Source organism: Macrotis lagotis, chromosome 4 (assembly GCF_037893015.1).
Source record: "Macrotis lagotis isolate mMagLag1 chromosome 4, bilby.v1.9.chrom.fasta, whole genome shotgun sequence".
NCBI classification, from domain to species: Eukaryota; Metazoa; Chordata; class Mammalia; order Peramelemorphia; family Peramelidae; genus Macrotis; species Macrotis lagotis.
In genome coordinates, this window is record NC_133661.1 from 127,065,997 (window position 1) to 127,091,146 (window position 25,150).

General features: G+C 38.0%; 1 protein-coding gene across 5 annotated transcripts in view; it reads left to right on the top strand.

Moving 5' to 3' along the window:
- The window catches only part of NTRK3 (neurotrophic receptor tyrosine kinase 3), a 472,049-nt gene that overhangs the window by 333,020 nt on the left and 113,879 nt on the right, over positions 1-25,150 (top strand). Inside the window, exon 13 of one of the 5 annotated variants that reach the window (XM_074234134.1) lies at positions 801-24,119. The exons of the other annotated variants lie outside the window; for them this stretch is intronic. Within the exon in view, the coding sequence (XP_074090235.1) occupies positions 801-919 (119 nt within the window). The 3' untranslated portion in view covers positions 920-24,119. Of the gene's footprint in view, positions 1-800; positions 24,120-25,150 lie in introns of those variants that run through there. 5 annotated transcript variants of the gene reach the window in all.

Here is a 25,150-nt window from a genome sequence, read left to right on the forward strand (position 1 = left end):
TATAAATATATATATATATATACATTATAATATATTTGTATATATCTGTATATACATATACATGTATGTATATACTTGCATATGTATATGAGCATACACATGTGTCACAGTTATCATGCCATGTGAAAGGTATCATTTTTCCTAATGGTTTCTGGTGGTAGAATAGAAAATGCCTCCTTTTAGAATATAGATGCTGGGTGAAGAGAACTTTCTCTTTCTATTCTGTAGATCTGGTAGTCTGTGATCCAGTATCAAGGTCATTCCTCTTTCCTATTTCCCCATCTCACTGCTTGCCAGGGGCCTTTAACATATGGGCAATATTTATTTTGCCCCTAGGACTTTCTTTTCCTCCAAGAAGTCACCTTACCCAATATTTGATGTAGGAGAAATCTCATCCTTTTCCAGGGAGAGAGAAACTCAATTTTAGAGAGACTAAGAATTCTTTTAGTATCAGCCCAGGACTCCTTGCATAAGTAGTGTAACTTCCCCACACCCTTTTCCCAGGCTCATTGGAGGTGTTCAGTGGAGGCAGCAGCAGAGGGTGTGTCCAGTCCTTCGGACAGTGCTTGATTTTAATTTTACCCCTTATCCCACCCCCTCCACTCACCTTTCCCTTTTTGCTATTAATTGATTTTACTATTCACAATATATCTCAAAATTACCTCTGACTATATCTCTAGCTGTCCCCTTCTCAATCTCCCCTCTGTTTTCTGTCCCTTAGTTTGGATCTTCTTTTGGGTTTTTTGGTTTACTTTATTTTTTCTTTTTTTCTGTTTTGTTTTGTTTTCTTTTGTTTTTAGGTTTCAGAGAAGTTATGTTGAATCCAATAAGCCTTCCTGGCCATCCCAAGCCTCTTAACCGTGGCATTTATGTTGAGGATGTCAATGTTTATTTCAGCAAAGGACGCCATGGCTTTTAGAACTACTTTACAGCCTCCCTGGTCTGATGTCACCTTGGTAGGCTGGGCCCTAAGAGAGGTTGGATGTAGGAGGCCATTGTTCTGTTTGGACCCAGGGCTGCTAAACAGAACACGTTGCAAACCACCTGTGCGCATCCCACTCCCCTACAAACACCCCTTTTAGTACCAACAGAAATGGGTGATCTCCCATTGGCCAATGGCAGGGTTGCCCTTTTTCTCCAATGATCACTGTGCTCCTTCTATCTTCCTTCAAGGCACCACTACAGTGAGAGCCAATAAATAAATTTAAAATCAACAACACAGTGCTCTGGGAGCTACCTTTTAAAAAACATCTAGTTTTCTTGCTTTACAAAAAAATAACACAAAATAAAATGAAATAAACACCACCATTTCAGCAACAAAAGTCAAGCCTGATAGAACCCAGCCATTCTCTGGCCTCACCTTCCTCACTTGGACACTTGTGGGTGTCCCTGGCTCTCCCTGGGACATCATGTCGCCCTCTTAGTGACCTCGCTGCCACCTATGTGACCTCAGACTGGGGAAGAGCCACAGACAGCACTTGCGCAGAGGTGGAGACGGCCTGGTGAGAGAGGAAAAGCCAGACTTGAGTGTTGCATCAAATTAGGGTCCCAGAGGGAAGAATGGAAACCATTTTTCTTCCTTTGGTGGAAAAATTTGTACTTACTTTGAAATGATCCTCCCTTCCCATCTCCTTATGTCCTCTTCTATAAGAAGAGGGCCCCCGGTGTGTGCAAATGTTAGAAAACTCCCAAGGGGAGATGAGTATTTTCTCTAGCCTCCTCTCTGGCCTCTCTGTCCCCCAACTCTGCTGTTTTGATGAGCTTTGCCTGCAGGATGCCTTGCCTTTGCCATGGGAAGGAAAATTCAGGCCATTGAATTGGCCACTCCGCCAAGACCATGGGGACCAGAGAAGCAAGGGCCCTGTGGCCCTTTCTGCCTTCTCCACCATCCCTGGATATTCTCTTTTTCTCCCTATCTCTTGTTCTTGAATTTGAGAATCTTTGGAACCCAATTTATACACATCTTCAAGGCAAAGCTGAACCGAAGGGGGAAAAGAAGCGAAAATTGGCCTTCTGTGGCCCTTCCCCAGCACCAATGGAAGTGTCAATCCTGTTCTCTGGTCAATATTTGTATTTCTTTTGTTTGCTTTGACTCATGTCTTACTCCATGGCCACATTCCCCAAGGGAGAGGTGTTCCTTCCCTTCCCTCCACTGCGGGGGGGTGATAAAAACAAAACAACAACAAAAAAAACCCTTTAAATCTAGTGGAAAGAGGGAAGGACTAGGGGGTTCAGCATCTTTTCAGAGTATGTTCCAACTCCAGTTCTCTTCCTCATTGGAAGAAATGAAGCCTAATTTTGATACTTTAAGGAAGAGTCAATACTTTTTTTCTGACAATATCAGATTCTCCTGACAGGCTTCCCAATTTGACCCCCTGACTTGGTTCATCTACCAATGCCCCTCTCTGCCTGTCCCCTTGAGGTCTACAATGCAGGATGCAGTATATACTCCTAATCATGAGATGTCTTGCAATAGACCTTAGAGTGTTTGGGGGTCTTTGAGCATCTCCACTAATTCCTCCTAAGTTTAAAGATTCCACCTGGAAATTTTGTCTCAGAGTTAAACTTTTCTTTCCACATTCTCAATTCTGAAATCCTGCTGGGTAGAAGTTTTCACATCAAGACTAATTTTGTAGATCCCTCTATAGGATTTTTGGAGAAAACTCCAAACTTCTCAAGTTCTCCCTGTCCTCTGTAGTGAGGCCTAAGCCTCTCCTCTATTTCCCCAAAAACTCTATATGGATAGCTGATTTTTACCCCAGGACTTCAAGGTGTATCCCATCTCTCCTCTACTGAGATACTCACTCCCCCTTGCCCTGCCCTATCTGCCTTTCAGCTTTCCCCATTGCTTCCTAACAGCCCTTATATTCCTCATTGCTCCCTTTTGGGCCTGAGGGAACAGGGCCTACTCCCAAGTGTGTGGCTTCAAGGAGTAAGCGTGAGGGTGTTTTTTAATTATTGTAAATCATTACCTCATTTCCGGCCTCCCAGGCATCATCCATCCCAACATTCTTTATCCTGCCATCACTTTCACCTTGTGCTATGACAATGGGACATTGCGTTTCCACAGAGACTTATAGGAGTGTTCAGTGTATAGTTTCTTAATAAACACTTTATTTTCTAATGAACTGACTGTATCAGTCGTCTTATTTGGAAGTTTTTAAAATATATTAAAGAGGTGCAGTTGACAGGCTGCCCCTTTTTCTTTCTTTGTTGTGGCATTCTTTATTATTGATTATTACTTAATATTGTTATTATGTTTTCTTAGCTGGTCCTATTTGCTAGTCTATGCATTTTTATTTCCAACAGTTATTTTCTCAGAGCAGTTTCTGAGGAAGATTAGTACAGTTCAAGCTTGAATATCTTTACTTGACAAAAGGAAAGAAGAGGCCTAGAAAAGTTAAGTAGATCACCTAATATTGTGCAGATTTAAGATTTGAACCTAGGATCTCTCTTCTCCTCCTCCACAGCCCTCATTCCCTCCTTTTTTAGTATTTAGTATTTAGTATTAGAAGGAGCCTTAGTGATCATCTACCAACTACTTTATTTGACATGGGTTCAAACCCATGTGGGAAGTGATTCTCCAGGCACACATAGATAATATATAAGCAGAGGCAAGATCTGAACCCATGTCTTCTGACTTCAAATCCAATGTTCTTTCAGAGCCCTTCTGTGTCACTAGTGGGCAGTATAGTGACACCTTGACTCCAAGAAAACAGAGGCCTTGATCCTTTATAGAATTTGGGTGTTAGAAGGAGTGATTCTGGGTTTTTTGTCTTCTGCTTTCAGATCTATATCCGTCTCTACAAAAATAGATATAATTTTCTCCATGAAACAGAGGGAAACAGATTTGCCCAGATTTGCTCAGGGAAGAGCATGACTCCACTAGTAAAGTATGGAAGCCAGGAATTCCTTATTTAGTTTGGATACATTCCAATGATTTTGCCTCATTTAAAATGACACGGGTATGTCTTAGAGTCTTGGTAATCTACTTATTGTTTAACCCCTAGAAGAAGCTGAACGTGGTTAAAATAGGTTTTCTCTAGATTGTTGATTATGAGGTAGATTATTAATTAACTACAAAGGTCACTTTCTATTCCTTCCAATTGGAAATAACTTTGTTATTTGCCTGTACATGAATTTGAGTGTGTGTGTGTGTGTGTGTGTATGTGTGTGTGTGTGTGTGTGTTGTGTGTTTGATTATGAGTATTTGGTGACTGGGATGGGTGCAAAGAATTCTGGGAAGTGTTTGAACCCTTTACTGAGCTCAATGATCTTTATCTTTCTTTGTACAATTTCCCAGTGAAGCTGTTTCAGCAGAGTAAGGTGGGTAAGCCTCAGTAGAAAGTCTCATGGAGTTCAAATGAATATGATGCTTGTTTCCTATTTGACATTCAGACAATAAAAAACCAGTAAGCATTTATCAAGTGTTTTCATGTACGGAATGCTTTGAGAGATAGTGGGGTTACAAAGACAAAAATAAAACAGTCCTTGCTCTTGAAAAACAAATTCTATCTGGGGATACAATGTGAACACATAGACAAATGTTTAAAAGATATGTGAAAAAAATATAAGCTAATTTTGAGGAATGAAGCACAAATGGATTGGGGGAAAGGGGACTGAGGAAAGGCCTCAAACAGGAGATGACAATTGGACTAACCTTGAAAGGCTCAGTTGTTGGAAGATGAGGAAGAGAGATGGGTAATGTGAGTAAAGAAGAGGAAAAGGACCAGTTTGGTTGAACTACAAAACATATAAAGGGGAGTGAGATTTAATGAGACTAGGAAGATGGTCTAAAGCTGGGCTGTGAAGAACTTTAATACCCAATGGAGGAGTTTATATGTGATCCTAGAGGTAATAGGAAACATTATTGTGTAAGGAAGTGACATGGTCAGACATCTCTTAAAGATTTTAGAAGTATCTCTTGGGTCAATGTGTGATGGAAGATTTAGAGACAGTAATAAAGGAAAGATGCAATTTTTATTTGTCTTAGTTTGAAACCCTCCATGGAAAAAGGAAGCTTCCCTGCTGGGTGGCCTAGTTAAATCCTGGGATTTCCTTTGAGCTAAGAAGACTCAGGTCCATGACTGCTACCAAGAATCTGGTTCCATATGTAGACAACCATAGAATGAAGTCCTGGAGCAGCTAGGGGGAGCAGAAGATAGAAGACTGAGTCTGGAGACAAGAAGACTTGACTTCAAACCTAAGCTTAGTTAGTAGCTGTTTGATCATAGGCAAGTCATTTAACCCTGTTTGTCTCAGTTTCCTCATCTGTAAAAAGAGCTGGAGATGGAAATGGCAAATCACTCCAGCATCTGTTATTGTTGTTTGTCCTTTATTGTCGAAGAAGACCATGACATCAGAGGAAATGATTCCATAACAAGCACATTAATTGGATTTGAGTGAGGGGGGCTATGCTAAGTCACCAGTCTCACTTTCTCCTCCAGAGCCAACTGGGTTCAGTGGTCAGATATAAAACAGGACAACTGGAGATGGGATATGAGGCAATCAGTTTTAAATGACTTGTCAAAGTTTACACACCTGGCAAGTGACAAGTATCTAGAGCTGAATTTGAACTCCCGTCCTCCTGACTTCAAGGCCAGTACTCTATATTGACCCTGGAGTTAGGAGGACCCTTGGGCAAATCACTTAACCCTATTGCCCACAAAAACCAAAAAAGGAAAAGAATAAAAGGTTATATGCTCCCAGAAACACAAATGGACTCAAGTCAGGCAGGACTGGAATGACTGAACAACAAAAGGAATGCAATTCAGTCTCAGACCATTAGGCAGCCCTTTCTTCCTCAGGGGAAAAGTACCAATCAGCTATAAGTAGGGATGTGTTTTGTGTGTCTCACAGTTTTTTGTATGGGGAAGGAATTATCTTTGTGATTTAAATTTTTTACGTATTTTTCTACAAAACAATGGCCTGCCTGGGGCAGCTTCCATAATCTTGGGGATGGGGGTTTGTGTCAAATTACCATGATAGTATTAGAAGACCAATAACTAGGCCAGGTCAGATATGTACTTAGTTGAATCTGAAAGAACATATTGAGCCCTATTCCCTTCTTTTTTCCTATACTCCCAGAACCCTGAGCAACCCTGGAATGTTCTAGGGGTTCTAGATGTTCCAAGTTATTCCTGGAGGGAATTCCTGGTTCAGCCTTCCAGATTTCTCTGGAGGAAAATAGAGAGGACATTGGAACCAATATTTCCTCCCAGGAGTATAGACCCATATTATCAATTGCTCTAAGGACAATATGATCTACACAGCTGTCACTTGGAACAGTCTGACATGGGTTCCTTAGGAAGAGAACATGAACTTTTGTATTTCTAATACCAGTGTTGCTAGATTCTGGAACTAATTGACTTTCTCTGGGGAATAGGTAGAAAGGAATTGGTGAAGATAAGTGAGGGGTGCTTCTAGAGGTAGCAGGAAAAAAATTATATAAAAATGCTGTTTGTAACTTCCAGAAAGTTAGTGTCTAATCTGTCACAAAACCCAGTTTCCTAAGACTGTGTCATAAAAGGTTATTTAATTTAGTCCTTCTCCCACTATTAGTTAACTTTGGGCAGAAAGGAATCTATATTTGTCTTTGGAAAGGTTTGTGATTTTATTGGTGTGGGAATTCCCTTCATGGATAAAAAGAACAATTAGCTCTATAATTTCTTATATAGATTTTATGAATTGCATAACAGAAGGGGAAAAATACTTGGTAGTGACCCTTTCCTAACCTGGGCTGAACTCTGGACAACAAATAGGTAAATAACCATTACCAGGTCCTTATATAATGAAAATATTTCCAATATTGACTGAAGATGAACTTCACTGGCAAAGCGTTTTTGAGAATGTAGGGTTACTTCAGTGCTACAATGAGGCATCAGAGCAGTCATTTAGTGAATGTAACATTATTTTAATTACCCATGGAAAAGTGGTTTTTGCAAATTTCCTATATTATTCCTTTTAGCATTTCATGATGACTGACTTTTTTGAAAATCTTTAATCTCTTACATTAGAATATGTTTTTGGAATAGTAGAAAAACACTGGCATTTGTGGGTTTGGGTACAAATGCTACCTCTGAAGTTTGAGTGTATGACCTCAGGCAAGCTTCTCCGGGCCTCAGTTTCCATAACTGTGGAACCAGTAAGTTAGATAAAATGTCCACCAATTCCTTCCAATTCTAAGATTCTATGATCCTATCCTATGAGTAGAAATAGAGGTTGTTTTATTCTTTATCTTCAATGTCTAACACTTAGTATGCCCACTTAGTAGGTGGATATACTACTGATTGATTGATTACACCAAAATTTAGTACCTCATACTTCAGCTGAATGTATTCCAATTAGAAGTTCAAATGATAGAATTATTATCAATTCTTTGAGACTTAGTTATAACACTGGGTACTTCTAACTCATTTCTAGGAATGGAAGGTTTAGGATGCTATTGGGAAGAGGGATAAAGGCACATATGTTTTAAATGTTGAAATAAAGGGTGGGGAAGAAGTATTTCCTCTAGCACTGCTACAGGAAAACAGAAAAGGGAGAAAGCCAATTGGAGGAATTCTCTAAGTTGTAATGATGAGGTAGGCCACTTGTGCCCTGCCCACTCTTCTCCATCTTCCCAATGAATGATCTGATGCTAAAAATGTTCACTTTGGAGGGCAGTTAGATTTAATTCTACTTGGCAACTATTAGTAATTTTGTAAAGTGCCCAGAGCAGCAAAATTAAGTGCTTCCTTGAATAGAGAAGATGAGAGGATTATCTGGTACCCTTGTTGCTCCTCAAGGTGCTTGGTTTTTGCAGCTAGTTTCAATACAGCAGACCTTGGATGAGAGGAAAAAGCAGTGAACTGTTACAAAAAGGCAGGCTGGTGCAACCATGGACTTTTCTTTCCTCCTCCCCCTTCCCTCCTCTCACCAAGTCCGGCTCTCAGGTTAAGCCTAGGCATTAGCAGAGGATCAAGAACCCCACATACAGTAGAGAAGCTTTGACAAGTTTTGATGCCAGGTGGAAAGCACACAAGGGAGAGAAATCAATGCTTGACGACTTCATTGCTGTTTAACTTTTCTGAACAGAGCCAGGCATGGATTAGGCAAAAAGCCGAGAACCTTAGTTATCTCTGTGTTTACTGATTCCTTTACTCTTACTCCTCCTACATGGCTGCCAGTGTGTATGTGTTTCTTTAAGCAATTGCAAACTGAACATAATAGCAAATGAAGCTGATGGTATACAGGAATAATTAGGAAGCAAGGAGTGTAAATCTGCTCATTGGCCACCATGGGATTGATTGGGGGGAAATATACCATAGGAATGACCATGGCAGTGGCATTAATTCAGTACCAGATCAGAAAGGGCACTTGATCAAAGGATTCTGAGCTAGATCTTTGAGTCTATTTAGGTCTATATCCATATTTTTAAAAATAGTCACAGAGATATTAAAGACCTTTTTCTAAGTCACATAGGTAGAAAGTGAGAGAGAGAATTTAAATTCATATCATTTGACTGAATCTGATACTCTTTCCACTGCCCCTTGAGGGGTCTGGTGGTGGGATATAAAGGACCCTAGTCTCAACCAGGATGATAGGAGTGTATGTGTCTTTTTTTTGAATTGGTTGGGGGGAGGTAGGAGAGGTTTAGTTCAAGGACATCTAGGTGGCACAGTGGATAGAGCACTGGCCCTGAAGTCAGGAGGACCTGAGTTCAGGTCTGGCCCTAGACATTTACTGATTACCTAACTGTGTGACCTTGGGCAGGTCACTTAACCCCATTGCCTTAAATTAAAAAAGTTTAAAAAGGTCTAGTTAAAACTCAGGAGAGAGAAGATAGCCGGCCAAAGAAAAAGCCCAGAGATTGACCACTTTCACTACAACCCTAAAATTAAAAAAAAATGAGCATGTCCCTCTCCCAGCTCACTTCATACCACAATATGTACTCTTCAGTTCTTGTTGAGGTCTTTCCAACTTCCACTTTCTCTTAAATATTACTGATTCTCCATTTTAGCCTTAGAAATCTACTTCTGATACTTCCTTATGTACACCCCTTTTCTATATCTGAGAATACATTCACAGTTGGATGGGATTGCTTTTCAATCCTCTGAGAAGCCTAGAGTTAGCTCAAATGTATGTAAAGGTAATAAATAGGATAGTAAGTCCTCTCTTTTCTGACTTTCAAGAGGGCCATCTATAGTTTTAATCTGAGTCTTCAAAAAGATGGCTTTCTAATGCCTTCACCTAGTGACTAATTCTGTTGAACTAGCTGTATACTCGGTGATTACAGTTCTATGGTCTATCAAAGAGTGACTCCAAACTCCCTGTATATGGACCCTTTTTTGCTCCTTTTGGGGATAAGTATTATTATTGTTGTTTTGGTTGTTTTTCTTTCACTACAATAGTGGGCCATAGGAAGTGTACATGGAAGACCTTTGACGAGAAATCTCTTGATATCATGGAATACAAGGGTCTCCTATATATCACATGGATGATGATTTAAGAAATTATTATCTTGAATTCTCTAAGTTTTCATTCTTCCTATGATGATTTTTCCTGAACATTTTTCATTTTGAAAATATGCTTTTGTCAATAGCCATAATTCTGTGGTGATTTAAAGAGGCAGCCTGATGTAACAAATTGTAGAAAACCTGCTCAGAGCTGAGTTCAAGTCCCACTTTTGGTAAGCACTAATTGTGCCAATCTGGGCAAGGTCTTTAACTTCTCAGAGGGCCAGATGACTTTCCAATACTCTAAGTGACAGAGAAGGTACCAACCTGCATCTCTGCAAGAAGTTTCCATGTTGTTAGTTTTTTATATCCATGAAATAACAGATCTAATCTCCACCTTTCCCTTTACATTTTATAAAGGATTTTCCTTATAATAATCCTGTGAGTTTACAGAGCAAGGATTAACCTCATTTCCTTATGATTTGAGAATGAGAGATTACATGAAGCATCTAATCACACAACTAGTATCTAAAACAAATTGTAAATAGCAAACTTGGACAAAGTATAAAAGTAAGAAGTGTGTCTTTTGTAAAAGGAGTTATCAGGACGATATTTTAATTTGCCGTTTTAACTGTAGTCAAGAAACTTAGCTATATTTTCAAACCCATATTATCAGTCTGTCTCCATATACATCATTCTTTCTATGCTATTTAAAACCTAGTTAAAATGCTATGGCAGGTCTGGGGAATGAGAGGGATATTCAGATAGAAAGGTCTATGGTAAATATATTGTAGTGATGATGGGTAAGAGCTTAGAAATGTGTTGATGCACACATTAGATATTAGAACATAAAAATAATGGGCAGTACCAAGGAATAATGGCAGGTCAGCTGCTTAAGGTGTATGCAAATAGGGAAAATTGGGCAAATAGGGTTGAGATTTATATTAAGTGCTTAAAGTCTATCCAGGAATAAGGCAAGGTGAAACTTCATTTGACTTGAATTCAAGAAAGAGTGTGGATTGGTGGTAGGAGGTGACAGAATGATGTGCCAGAGATTATCCTAGGGAAAGCAGCCTAGGCTTTCTATATCACAAAGATATTTGTAATGGCACTAGTATATCCTAACATATGTTCTAGGCAGTCTTTTTTTTGTAGTTTTTTTGCAAGGCAAATGGGGTTAGTGGCTTGCCCAAGACCACACAGCTAGGTAATTATTAAGTGTCTGAGACTGGATTTGAACCCAGATACTCCTGACTCCAAGGCCGGTGCTTTATCCACTACACCACCTAGCTGCCCCTCTAGGCAGTCTTGTGTTAAAGATATGCATCAGCTATTAAATGATGCAAAAGACAGCCCGAGTTTCTCTGAAATATGAAACTTGTAGAGAAATTTAGGGTTTTACCCTCAGAAGACAGAGATTCTATTCCCTCTACTCTGCACCCTACCCAGCCTGTCTCTTTGGGAAAGGAAAACTGTTACAATGACAAAAAAGAAAGAATTATTTTACTGGGGGGCTTAAAGTGTATGTAGAGATGGTAAAATGAAAGCAAATAGAGGACTGACTTTTTTTTTAAGAAATGAAATGTATTGGGCAAGGCTCACTTAACATCTCCTCTCAAAGGAAATGTCTTCTGCTCAGTTTGAGAAGTCAAAGGGTAGGTTTATAACACTGTGTGTGTGTGTGTGGGGGGAACTACAAACTTTTCCAAGGTGATGCTTCAGAATCAGATGGCTCTAGACAATGTAATCAGACTTTTCCTATGGTGAATGATTGTGATGATAAAACTGGCCTCAAATGACTTTGTTTTGTTTTCTGACTATATGATGGCTACTGCAGTAGAAAAAAGAATAAAAATATCTTTTAGGAGAATCAATCCTGTCAGAATCTCAGTTTCCTTGGTTCCCCTTCAAATATTCTGTTCTCAAATTCAGTCTTCAATGATCAGGGCTCATCTAGCTCACTCTAAATAAGTTTCTTGACTACAGTTAAAACGGAAAATTAAAATATTGTCCTGATAACTCCTTTTACAAAAGAAACACTTCTTACTTTTATAATTTCCACAAGTTTGGTATTTACAATTTGTTTTAGACACTAGTCTTTTCTAGCTATATTTTTCAATTGCTTTTGGCTCATCTGACCCCAGAACTTAACATTTATTGCTAAAGTTATGAGTGTATAGACATAATTAGAAAAATATCCCTTATAATATGTATGCCTGTATGTATATATATATATATATATATATATATACATACATACATATATATGTATCATTGTTTAAAGGGCTACTATGTTTAAACCCACAAAATAAACTATAGACAGATGAGAATGGGATTCATCAGATTTGGTTTTTCCTGTCCCCACTCTTCACAAGAATGGGCGGGTAAGCTGTTTCAAACCTCTATCTGCTTCATCACCAAACCCAACCTTGTCTCTGTAGGCATGTTTAGCCTCTAGAAGAGAAAACTCAGGGAGGGCATGATAGCTCTGTTCAAGTATTTGAAGGGATATAGTATGAAGGAAGGATTGGATTTGTTCTGTTTAGCCCCAGAGATCAGAATCAGGAGTAATTGGCACAAAAAGACAAGTTTAAGCCAGGGAAAAAAATGTTTTTCAACAATGAGACCCATCTAAAAGTGGAAGAAACTTTGTTTAGTAATAGATGGGAATCCCTCCTAGGAGATCTGCAAGCAAAGTCTGGATAATCTCTTGTTGGATATAAAATAGTGGGGTCTCCTTTCAGATATTGGTTAGAATTTATGACTGCTGATATCCCTTCCAACTCTAAAAAAACTGTAACTTTGTACATCAGTGAATACTCTCTATGGAGAGAATATGTAGTCCATGTTTAAAGGGCACACGAAACAGTTAAATATTTTTTCAGTCAATTTAGCTCTTTTTGATTATCCTAACTGTTGGTATTACCAGATGCTCAATCTGATATTTATCATTAAGTTGATGGAAATAACTTTATGATCATTTGTGTTAATTTGATATTTTAAATGACTAGATTCCATTGGGGAAAGAGCCCTGAAATTAGAAGATCTAGGTTTGAATCTTGGTTCTGTTACTCATTATTTGTGTGATCATGGATAAATTACTTCATTGTTAGCCATAGTTTCCTCTTTGGAAAAATAAGTACAATAATACTGGCACCAATAATGGCCTTATACTTCATTATTTGTATAAGCTGAGGCATGTCTCAGTTTTTTTAATCTGTTTTTTAATCTGTTCCCTTTCCGTAAAATGTAGATTATACTGGTTGTTAACTGTAACATGCTCTAAATATGTCTGTCAGTCAGCAAACATTTTTAAAGTTTCTCCTGGATTCAAAATACTTTGTAAGACACTAAGGGAAGATACAAGACACACTCTTTGCCTTCAAAAAAACTCACAATTTGTTATAATTTATTACTGCACAGGAAGCAACTTTCAGTAAGATAAACTGATCAATTGTCTACATATCACTCAAATCTTTAATTCTAGAAGGCCCTGAAAACCTGCTCTGCTTTCACCTCATGTTTTCTTCCATCTGAGAACAAAGGGAGTCAGGAGGAATATTCTCTTTTTTACAAGTTGCAGGTTGGCAAGAAACTTTTTTTTCAAAAACTTCTCAATAAAAGAAACTCACAAAATACACATTAAGTGAATCAGTTACTCATTCACTCATATGTAGTAGGCATTCCAGCTGAGCTCCTCCTTTCTATTTTCTCTCTGATGGGGTCCCCCATATACATATCCACACTGTAGGAGGCATGCATGTAAGTGCCTACCTGCTCCTTAATAGGAAACCATTTTAAGTTATAAAAAGGCATATATGTACCTTGAGGAAAAGAGCTAAATTGCAGAGTGCTGTATCTGGATTTAGGGAAAGCCCCAAGCCTTAGTTCAGCTTCTAAAGGGAGCTATTGGAGTGTCATCAGATATACACACTGAAAGAATTAATCAATAGATATTTATAAAGCACCTGTTATGTAGCAGGCATTGGGGTATGGTCCAGGGACACAAAAAAGCAAAAGATAGCCCTGCCTTCAAGAAGCTTATGATTTAATGGAGGAGACAATAGGCAAATTAATATATACAAAGCAAGATATATACAGAATAAATAGGAAAAATTAACAGAGGGATGGCCCTGGAATTGAGGGCTTGCAGAAGGCTTTTTGGATTGGTGGGATTTCTATTGAAACTTAAAAGAAGTCAGAGAGGTCAATATTTGGAACAAAGCAGGGAGAGTTTTTTAGTCAATAGAGACAGCCAGAAAGAAAGCCCAGAGCCAAGAGATGGAGTCTCTTTTTTTGTGGAACAGCTAGGAGGCCACTTTCACTGAATCAAAGAGTATGGGCTAGAGAGTAAAATGTTAAAAGATTGAAAATGGCAGTAAGAGGGCTAGGTTATGAAAGACTTTGAATGCCAAACAGAGCATTTTGTATTTCTTCCTGGAGGAAACAGGAAGCCACTGAAATTTATTGAGTGGGGAGTGTGTGTTTGATGTTTGTGTGTGTGTGTGTGTGTGTGTGTGTGTACATGTGAGATGATCAGACCTGCATTTTAGGAAAATCACTTTAGTGACTGAATGGAGAGTGGATTGTAGTGAGAAGGCAGTGGAGTGAGGCAGCCTGTTGCACTAGTCCAGTTGTGCAATGATTACGGCCTGCATTGGTAGTGGCAATGTCAGACAAGATAAGGGGACATATTTGAGAAATGTTGCAAAGGTAAAATTGACAACTCTTGGCAACATCGTGGACTTGGAGAGGGAAAGGTAGTTTGAGAAAGAGTGAGGAGTCTGGGGAAAATTCTATATGGTGAACCCAAGGATCTGGAAGGGTGATATTGTTTTCTATAGTAATAAAGAAGGTAGCAGAGATAGTGAAGAGTTTAGAAGGCAAGATAATTAGTTCTGTTTTGAACATATTGAATTTATTGGATTTTCAGTTCAAGATATCTGAAAGGCAGTTGAAGATGTGAGAATAGAGATCAGCAAAGTGATTGTGACAGAATTTGTAGATTTGAGAATCTTCAGCATAGAAATGGTGATTAAAATCATGGGATTTGATGAGATCATTAAGGGAAATAGTGTAGTGGAGAAGAGAAAAGGGTATAAGATGGAATTCTGAAGACTATCTATGGTTAAAAGGTATGATAGAGAGGAAAATCCATCTTTCTGATGGTGCTTTGAAGTTAAGAATGAAGACAAATAATGTTGAAACCTTAATCTGAGTGTAGGATAGCAGAAGAGACATAGAGACATTCACACAGAGATAGAGACTGGGAGACACAAGAGATGTGTGTGTGTGTGTGTGTGTGTGTGTGTGTGTGTGTGTGTGTGTGTGTGTGACAGAGAGAGAGAGAGAGACAGAGAGACAGAGAGACAGAGAGAGACAATGACAGACAGATAGAGACAGACAGAGACAGACAGAGAGACAGAGACACAGACATGCCTTTGACTCCAAAGGCAAAGAAGGTTTGACAGGTGAGAGAATCACAAGCATTGAGGAACAACCCTGAACCAAGACAAGTCATTGATTTTGAGGCATTTGTACTGTGTAAGGTCTCCAGAGGAGTAGTATGTTTGACCCCTGAGGAAAGATTTCCTCAGACTGAAGGAACTTTAGTATGTCTGCTCAGTTCTTTTGGTTTGGGTAACTTCGGGGGGAATGGATAAAATAAAACTTGTCATATTTTATGTTTTCCCATTGCTGGGAAACTAAGGGACCTATGGAAGGAAGAACAAAATGAATCAATTACTGACATTCCTAGTGTTTCTCAGAGAAGGAGCATGAAATAGAGACCTTTCATAGAGGATAGGAGCTAGTGAAATTTTGTGCAAAACACAAGAAAAATACTGACATTCCCAGGTTTCCATGACCTCATATAAACCAAAGATTAGCAATGTAAGGATCTACTCACAGCCAGGGGAGGTGGGGTGATGATTATGTTAGGGACTGGAGACCAAATGACATACCTATATCTTTCATTAAGTCTCTAAAGCCCTTGCCCCTGATTCTTGTAAAGGGTCCATCTTTGCTTCCTTATCTCTATCTGGTGCCTTTGTGTGATTTCATTGATGGTGACTGCAGGCTTCTATCTAGGACCAAATATATCTTGTTATCTCTGCCTCTTCTCCTATGAGATACAAATCTTTCTTCTTATATTCAGAAGACTGCCATAAATGATTGGAAAAGGGACTCATTTGCATGCTTGCTGCATTTATCACATGTTGCATTTTCGCCATAAAACTACTTGACATATTTTCAAGCCCTTTACTTATCCCCTATATCTTTATCATAGTCAAAAAAAATTTCTGGTTTGAGGGTAGGGTAGGATGATGGTCAGGTAGGTAACACTAAGTCAAAAATTAGTATAATTGGGGAAATATTTTGGAGGAAATAAAACCATCACTATATTATTTCTGGAAGGAAATGGTAAGTCCTCCTAATTAGAGCTTGTAAATTCACATATTGTGCGTGGCCTAAATGAAGGAAAAATAGAGATGATATCATTTGGTGATAGACAATTGAATAAAAGACCTACTTCCAATTCTAGATCTGCCAGCAGAAAAATTACTTTATTTTTTTTCAAGGCAAATTGGGTTAAGTGGCTTGCCCAAGGCCACATAGCTAGGTAATTATTAAGTGTCTGAGACTGGATTTGAACCCAGGTACTCCTGACTCCAGGGCTGGTGCTTTATCCATTCTGCCACCTAGCTGCCCCAGAAAAATTACTTTAGATAAATTGTCTTCACTCTGTATCTCAGTTTCTTCTCTGCAAATGAGGATATTCCAATTTTCTACCAACAGTCTGACAAAGTACCCTTAGCTACCTCTGGTAAAAGTAATACTACTAAGATAATCAAGATGGTTTACATTAACCCATAATTGTGCCACTGTCTATGTGTGGAACAAGTCACTCTAATAATGAGAATCACATTCAGTAATATCCTGCAGGTACATCATAAATAATCATGTATCTATAAATAAGATTATGTATATTGAGTATCTTTCAAGACCCAAAAGAACTATGTCAATTGTTATTATTACTATTATCATTTATTTAATCTCATATTTAATCTATGAGGTTGGAAATGCCATTTTTCAGATGAATAAATATACTCATTGAGATGAAGTGAATTGTATAAAGAGATATAATAAGAAGGGAACAAGCCAGGACTCAAATCCAGATCTTTCATCATCAAGTCTAGTTCTCAGTCCATTCCTATCTGTTCCTTGGTATTTGAGTTTTCCCACTTAAAAAGAAGTAGAGTGGCATTTCCCTTACTATAAAGTAAGGACTTGACTGGAAAGTAGGAAAAAGGTCCAGAAGGAGTGAAAGGTGTGACTGGTATGTTGGATTAGGGTCAGTGGATTTTTTGAGAGGAGGAAGAAGGGGATATTGGGAGTTAATAGGCCCTTTCTGTCACCGACAGACAGGCCAAGTGGGAGTTCTCAGCAAGATTTTCTGGCTTTGATCTGGAAAAGACAGCTCTGCCTAACAAATAGTCTGAAATGTCAAAAAATAAATGTTAAAGCTTGAGGGGTCATTCCTTAGGGAGCAGCCTGGGCCGGGTGAGAAGGGAAAGGAGGAAGAGAGGGACACAGTAGAATCTTCTACATAAAGATTCTGACTTGGTTTTGTGATAACAACAAAAAAAAATCTCTGAATTATTTATAGCCAAGAAGATGGAAGTAGGCTGCTAAATCTTTAAGCCTGTGATAGTGGCATTCCATTATTTATTGTATCCAACTCTGAACTGGTAAAACTTCCTCTCTCTCATTAGTGACATGCAATTAACCTTTTCTTAAGATTTCTATTTTTTTAATTAAAAAAAGTCACATCTTCTGTTATTTAGGGCAGGGAGAATTTTCTGTGTATGAGAACGACAAAAATCAGGAGTCTGCCTCTCTTTCCATTGCTAGGTTATGTTTCCAGAACTAGAACCTCCCAAGGCTAAAACTTCTGGACTTAAGTAAATGCTGAGAAGGGTTAGAAGCCACCACAAATAGCAACATTAGTCCTTTCTCTCAAATTATTGTGATGCTCAAAATGGCAAACGTTTAGCTTAGAGGCAGGGTTATAGGAAGAGAGATCTGGATCCTAATTTGACTCTGCCAGATTTATGGTATAGCTCTAGGAATATATTTCACCTCTACACCTCTGTTTTCTGCCCTGAAAAATGTAGGTAATTCCCCCTTCCTTTTCTATCACCTAGACATGTTGAAGGAATGATTGACATCTTGTCTATAAAGTACTTAGCATGCCATGGTGAGAAAGTCATTTGGATTCTATAGAGAAGTCAGGTTAGTGAGGATCGAAGCAAAAGTGGTAAACAAAGAGGTACTCATTCATGTCCCATCATCACCCATGCAGTTTAAAAGGGGAAAAGTGAGTCTAAGAATCTACAGAATGCTGGACCTGGAGTCAGGAAGATTTCTCTTCGTGAGTTCAACTCTTGCCTGTGTAACCCCAGGAAAGTCACATATCTGCCTCTGTTTCCTCATCTATAAAATGAGCAGGAGAAGGAAATGGCAAATCACTCCAGTATCTTTGCCAAGAAAATTCCCAAAGGATTGACAAAGTCAGACATGACTGAACAACAACTCATTCTTCTCTCATTCAAGTATCTATGGCCAATTTTCAGTTATTTATGGTTAATTGGCTTAAGGATAGCATGGATAATTTAAATCCACAGATAGTCTAAAAATGGTATTTAAATTGCTTCAGTCTCCTATCAAGTAGCAAAATGAATTAATATATGAGTTTCACTCTACTGCTAGGATTATACTTGTATTGGAGCTTCTATCAATAAAGTTATGAGGTCAAAAGATAGTCAACAAGATAGAATATCCTGAATGATTGAAGAGAATAGGTATGGACAAGTTTGTAGCATACTGATTAATTGAAGCAAAAACAGGAAAATATGATACAATGTGGGGGGTTTTTTGTACTTAGCCCAATGAGGGAACTATCTAAAGAATTTTTGTACAAGTTCAGTTATCATTTCCAGTTCCATCTAGGTGTGTGAAATATATATTTGGTACTCACTGAAGCTCTAGCCAAGATTCTTAGCACAGAGTGTGGTAGGTGAATGCATTTAAAGCAGATGTCTTCTGTGTGCCAAAAAGTTGGACTCCTTCTCCATGCTTGGGCAACCTCAGTGAAGGAAAAGGAAAAAATGAGAGATGAAATGAGAGATGTTTGAGCCATGAAATTTCTGGAGGTGAGGGACTATGCTGATGTAATTTATGTTGTTAATACCATGAAAAGATAAATACTCAGAAAATGATTTTAATGGTTTTTGGTCTTTCTTCCCTTATCAATACCGCCTAAAGTTAAATTGATATACTGTGATTGTCTTAGTGTTATTGTTACTGTTTGTCTCCTTTTATGTTTTATCCTCTCAGTATAAAGTATCCGGGGTAGCTAGGTGACACAGCCAGTCTGGAGTCAGAAAGACCTGAGTTCAAATTTAGCCACAGACACTAATTGTTTGACCTTTTGGCAAATCATTTAATCTCTGTTTGCCTCAGTTTTCCTCATCTATGAAATGTTGACAATAACAATACCTCCCTCGCTCACCTACAAATGAAATAATTATTTGTAAAGTATTTATCATAATGCATATATAGCACATGGGCAGTTAGGTGGCAAAATGGATAAAGTATTGAGCCTGAAGTCAGAAAGAAACCTCTTCTGAATTCAAAATTGGCCTCAGATACTTACAAGCAGTGTGATTCTGGGCAAGTCACTTAACTCTGGTTGCCTTAGTTTCCTCAAATGCAAAATGAGTTGGAGAAGGAAATAACTAACCATTCTAATATCTTTGTCAAAAAAACCCGAAATTGCACCTCAAAGATTTGGATGGGACTGAAATGACCCAGCAACAATAACGAATACATAGCGCATGGTATGTACAATGTTGAGTTATTGTTGTTGTTGAGCTAAGAAGCCATCTGGCATTTGTTTGTTTTTTTTGTTTTTTTGTTTTTTTTAAGGTTTTTCCAAGGCAAATGGGGTTAAGTGTCTTGCCCGAGGCCACACAGCTAGGTAATTATTAAGTGTCTGAGGTCGAATTTGAACTCAGGTCCTCCTGATTCCAGGGCCAGTACTCTATCCACTGCACCACCTAGCCTTCCCTGGCATTTGGTTTTTCAAATATCCTCATCATGAAGTAGCAAGGGGATGGAGTATTTTAAGAATGAGTCTATGATTATATAGAATAATTAGAATGAAAGATATTAACACTGGAAAGAACTTGAGAGTTCATTAGTTCAACCTTCCACCTAGTGCGAGGATCCCCTTCTATAAGGCCATGATAGTTAGCGCCTAGATTCTGTTTGAGCAATTTCAGTGCTTAAACAATAGGCAATTTTATTCCTGAACTTCTAAAACTGTTAGAAAGTTCAAACTTAAATTAAGATGAAATCTGTTCTTTGTAACTCTCATCTGAGTCTTCTCCACTGTGACTGTGAGCAGTAAATTTAAGCTCACTTCCACTTGGCAGACCTGCAAATGTTTGAAGACAGCAGTGATCCCTCAGGCCTCTTCTGCCCCTTCTCTTCTATAAGTAAAACATTATTTTCTTTAAATGTTCCTTCTATGATGATCAGCCTTGGATCTAATTAACCTTTTTGGTAGCCATTTTGCAGTGCTTACTTATACTGGGATTCCTGTCAACTAAGTTTTCCTTTACCAGATACAGTCTTTTTGATATGAACTACTACTAAGTTACTTTTTTTTCTATGTTATCATTTGTGCAACTGCTTGTCTGACCTTAATTGAAGCACTCTATTTTAAAGGGATTTTTAACTTTAAAGTTTCTGTTAGTTACAACACTTTTAGAAGCTCTAGGAAGTTCAAAAGTCATTTGGGTCAAGTCAACTTTCTAAATTATTTGTCTTTTGGGGTCTGAGCACTTTTACCCAATATTCACTTGGTTAAATAATAATAATTGTAATTTTTAAAGCATTTGAGGATTGGCAATCTGTTCAAATCTGGAGATATTAAAAGAGTAAGTAGTCAACAAGCATTTTTAAAATACTATTATAATGGTAAATACTATGCTGAGCATTAGAAATTAAAAGAAAGGCAAAAAAATTCTCAGGAGACCCATTCTAATAGGACAAAGCACAAAAATAATTGTGTAAATATAAGTTAAATACAATATAAATGGAAGATAGTCTTCTAAAGCAAGGACTAGGGGAGATGTGGTAGAAGGTTTCCTGTAGAACTTAAGATGTGAGCTAAATCCTGAAGACAAGGAAGCTAGTAATTGGAATTGAGGGAGAATACTCCAAACATCAGGTATGGTGTTGGAGGTGGAGTATTGTATGTGAAGAATGTCAAGCAGGTTAGTACAGTTGGGTATGGAGTGGAGTAAGTTTAAGAAGATTAGCAAGGTTGGAGGGATCCAAATTATAGAGACCATTAAATGCAAAAAGGGAAGAAAGATAAAAGAAAGAACGAATGAATGAAGAATAATTATATTTTGTTCTGGAGGTAATAGCCACTGGAGTTTCTTGAATGATCAGGGAAGAGTGTGACACAATTAGATTTACACTTTAGGAAAATCTCTTTGGTATCTGTGTGGAGAGAAATTCGAATGGGGAGAGACTTGGATCAGGGAGAGCAATTACTAAACTATTTCAATAATCCAGCTGAGAAGTGATGAGGATCCATTGAAGAGTAGTGATTGAGTAAGATGAGAGAAGGAAATGTACTTGGGAGGTGCTGTGATGGTAAAAATCAGATTATTAGAATTGAATGCAAGTGAGAAATTGAGAATGGCAATGAGAATAAACGAGTGATTTGGAAGATATGGGCACTCATGAAAGTAATAGGAAAGTTGGAAAGAGTGGGTGGTTTGGGGAAAAAGATGAGTTCTTTTTTTAAACATGTTGAACTGACATGCTTTTGGGACATTAAATTCAAGATATCTGAGAGGCAGTTGGTAATGAAGAACTAGAGTTCAAGAGACATTAGGACTAGGTATATTGATCTGGTAATCATATGCATAGAGACGAGAGGTGAACAGGGAAATTCATGGAGATAATTAAAATCAAGTAAGACAATAAAGAGGGAAAAGAAAAGATGGCCCAGTAGAGAGTTTTATAGACTTTAGTTACCAGGAATGATAAGAATGAAGATCCAACAAAGGGGATTGATAATGACAGGTATGAGGAAAACTAAGAGAGAATAGTATCATAAAAACACCTGAGGGTGGTGGGGGGAATCAACTTGGAATAAAGGATAGCTGACAATATTAAAGGATAAAAGATCAAGAAGGATGAAGACTGAGAGAAGAATTTTACATATTGTAGCTAAGAGATTACCATTGATATTTTGGGAGGAATAACTCGCTGAATCATGAGGTTGGGAACATATTGCAAAGGGTTTAGAAGTAGCTGGGAGGTTAGGAAATATAGAAACCTGTTTAAATGACTCTCTCAAGGAGTTTGAGAAGGAAAGAAGAGATGTGAGATGATAGGTAGAAGGAATGTTAGGATCACGTGAAGAGCTTTTAAGGATTGGGAAAGATGAACATGTTTGAAAGTAGCATGGAAGAAGACTAGATAGGAAGATATTGAGGTTTATAAAATAGATATAACAGTGAGTCAATGTTCTTGAAAAGGTGGGGGAATCAAGGTGCATGTTGAAGGGCTTTTCTTGAAAAGAAGAGGGATCACTTCTTCATAAGAGACAATGGTGGAGGAGATAGAGGAGGCAAATATTTGAATTTTGTAAGACAGGAGGAAAGAAGAGGAAGCTCTTTTTGAATTATCTTAAAGTTTTCATTATGAGATATAAAGCTGAGTTCTCAGTGTGAGACTGGGCTGGAGAAGGACATGCCTTGAGTGACTTTAGAAGTGAAATAATCACTGTGGTGAGTAGAATTTATAGTGGATCCAATCAGAAAAATTCTATAATTTTCCCAGTTCCCTCTGAGTTCTAATTAGCTGCTGCTGAAAGTGAAGGAGACAGATATTGGGAGTAATACAAGGTCTGGATTTGACAAGAGGTGTTGGGTTATAGGAATAGGGATCAAGGGATTTGAGTATATGAGACAGCGTATTCACCAAGGGATTAAAATAGGGAAATAAGAAGAGTGTAGGCGGTATAGAGGTGATAGCCTGGAAAAGAATTGAGGGATAGGAGAGATTAGAGGTCATGGCATGTCTTGAAGACAAAGAATGGAGTAAGGAGTCATAAAGCAGAAGCAAAGATGAAATGATAAAAGTATTAAAGTGATTATTATTCCCATTTTACAGAGGTGCCCAGTGGCACAGAAAAATAATTGCTAACATTTTTTATTTAAATTTTACAAAGCACTCTGTCTCATGTGATCCAACTTGAATAAGTATCTAAAGCAGTATTTGATCTTCTAGACTCAGTACAGCAACCTACTGATTATATTGTGCTGTTTCTTTACAGTATGAGCAATTGACATTTATATAATACTTATAGTTTCAAAATGCTCATCATCTCATTTGAGTTAGTACAACTATTCCCTTTGAAACACAAGTCATACCAATGTTTGGAAGATGAGTTCTTTTTTTCTTGGCCATATCTGATGAAATTTCAGTCCTAGTTGTGATAACACTGTGAAAAAAGATCCTAAGGACACCAGATTTCATATTTATTAAGATCTCCAGTTCTTTACTTGTAGTGGATAATATATAGAAGACATGGTAGTCAGATTCATCTGTTCCACTTCATGGGCAATGAGGAAGAGATCTAGAAACATGGCAGACCTAGAAGAATTTGAATAGGAGTGGCTCATTCTAGAATAGTGATGCAAGGTAAAGCTGTAACCCTCACTAAAGCTTCTCTGGATTTATATTCATCAGTAAGAGCTAATATGCCTACTTGTTTCAAGTCACTGATGATTCCTGTGAAGTCAAACAAGGATATATGTTTCATTGATTTATACATTCAGCAAGTATTTATGAAATATGTGCTGTACATTATTAGCCTTGACCTAGATATAAAAGGATATAGGACCTAGATATAAAAGGAGATAATAAGGAAGACATGCCCTCTGCCTTCAATGGGCTGAGAATTTATATCCTGGTAGAGGAGATGACATTAAAAACATATTTTCTACAGGAAACTTTTCCTAATTCCTCTCAATTCCATTGCTTTCCTTTTCCTAACTATTTTCTATCTATCCTATATATGGGTTGTTTTGTATATATTTACTTGTATGTTTTCCCCCTGGTTTGTCTAGTATATTGTAGGCACTTAATGTATGTTTATTGATTGATAAAGAAGGCCTATGCCTTGAAGGAGCTAACCAGGTGAATTTCTAACCTTGAATAGAAGATGATAAATTATATTGCAAAATAGAATATGAGAGGCTTAGAAGATTGGTAGAGAAGATAATGAATGCTAAGGAAGATCATAAATATATTTGTGTACATATATATGTATATATGCATGTAGTATGTTTCTAAATATTTGTCCTTCATCCTCAAAGAAGACCATTGCATCAGGGAGATGATGCCATGTCAAGCCCATGAATTGGATTTTATTGAGGGGGTGCTGTGCTAAGTCATGAGTCTCATTTTCTCCTCCAGAACCATCTGGGTTCAATGATCCGATATGAATCAGGACAACTGGAGATGGCCCTGGATGTGAAGCAGTCAAGGGTTAAGTGACTTGCCCAAGGTCACACAAGTAGTAATTACCAAGTGTCAAATGTATTAGTGTATATATATATATATATATATATATATATATATATATATATACATATATCTAGATAGATCATCTATCTATCTATAGTGGGCAGCTAGGTGGTGCAGTGGATAGAGCACTGGCCTTGGAATCAGGAGGACAGGAGTTCAAATCCAGTCTCTGACAATTTACCAGCTGTGTGACCTTGGGCAAGTTACTTAATCCTGATTGTCCTGCATGCAGAGTCATCTCCAGTTGTCCTGATTCATATATGGCCACTGGCCCCAGATGACTCTGGAGGAGAAATGAGGCTGGTGACTTAGCAAAGCACTTCCTCTCACTCAAATCCAATTCATGTGCTTGTCATGGCATTACCTCCCTTTTGTTGTGGTTGTTTTCGAAAATGAAGGACAAACATTATTATTATTATCTATCCATCTATATCTCCCTTGTCCTAAACTATAGATTCCCTGTCCTAAATAATCCATTCCATATTATGACTTTCCCTATTGTGGCTTTTATATATCATGAGGTGACATAAAAAATTCAATGATAATTTTTGAGAATTTTTGTGGAACCCGCAGATGACACATGAACACCAACTGATGACACAGAGCCTTTGACCAAATATTTAACCAAAATCTTATAATAATGTATTGTGAACATCCTATAAAAGAAAGAAACCCAACTTTTCTTGTATAAAAGGAAGGCCAAAAAATTGTCCAGATCGTGGGGGGTACTGTGTTCCTAATCCCTGCGATATGGAAGAGATAACTGTACTGCAATCAAAGTTTTCCCAAATGTAAACAACAGAGGCATAGAACATGGGGAATCTGAGTTGCTCAGTTTAGCTGAAGCATATAATATATGAGGGAGACTCATAGGGCAGGAAAGATACTTTTAATATGACAGTCTGTGTTGGTGTTCCATGTAGACAGTTGACTGAGACCCAAATAAAAGATCTTCTGTTCTGTTCATATGAATTAGCAGTGTGATATGGCAGCTAAAACAGATCCTAGGTTACATTAACAACAGTAACCAT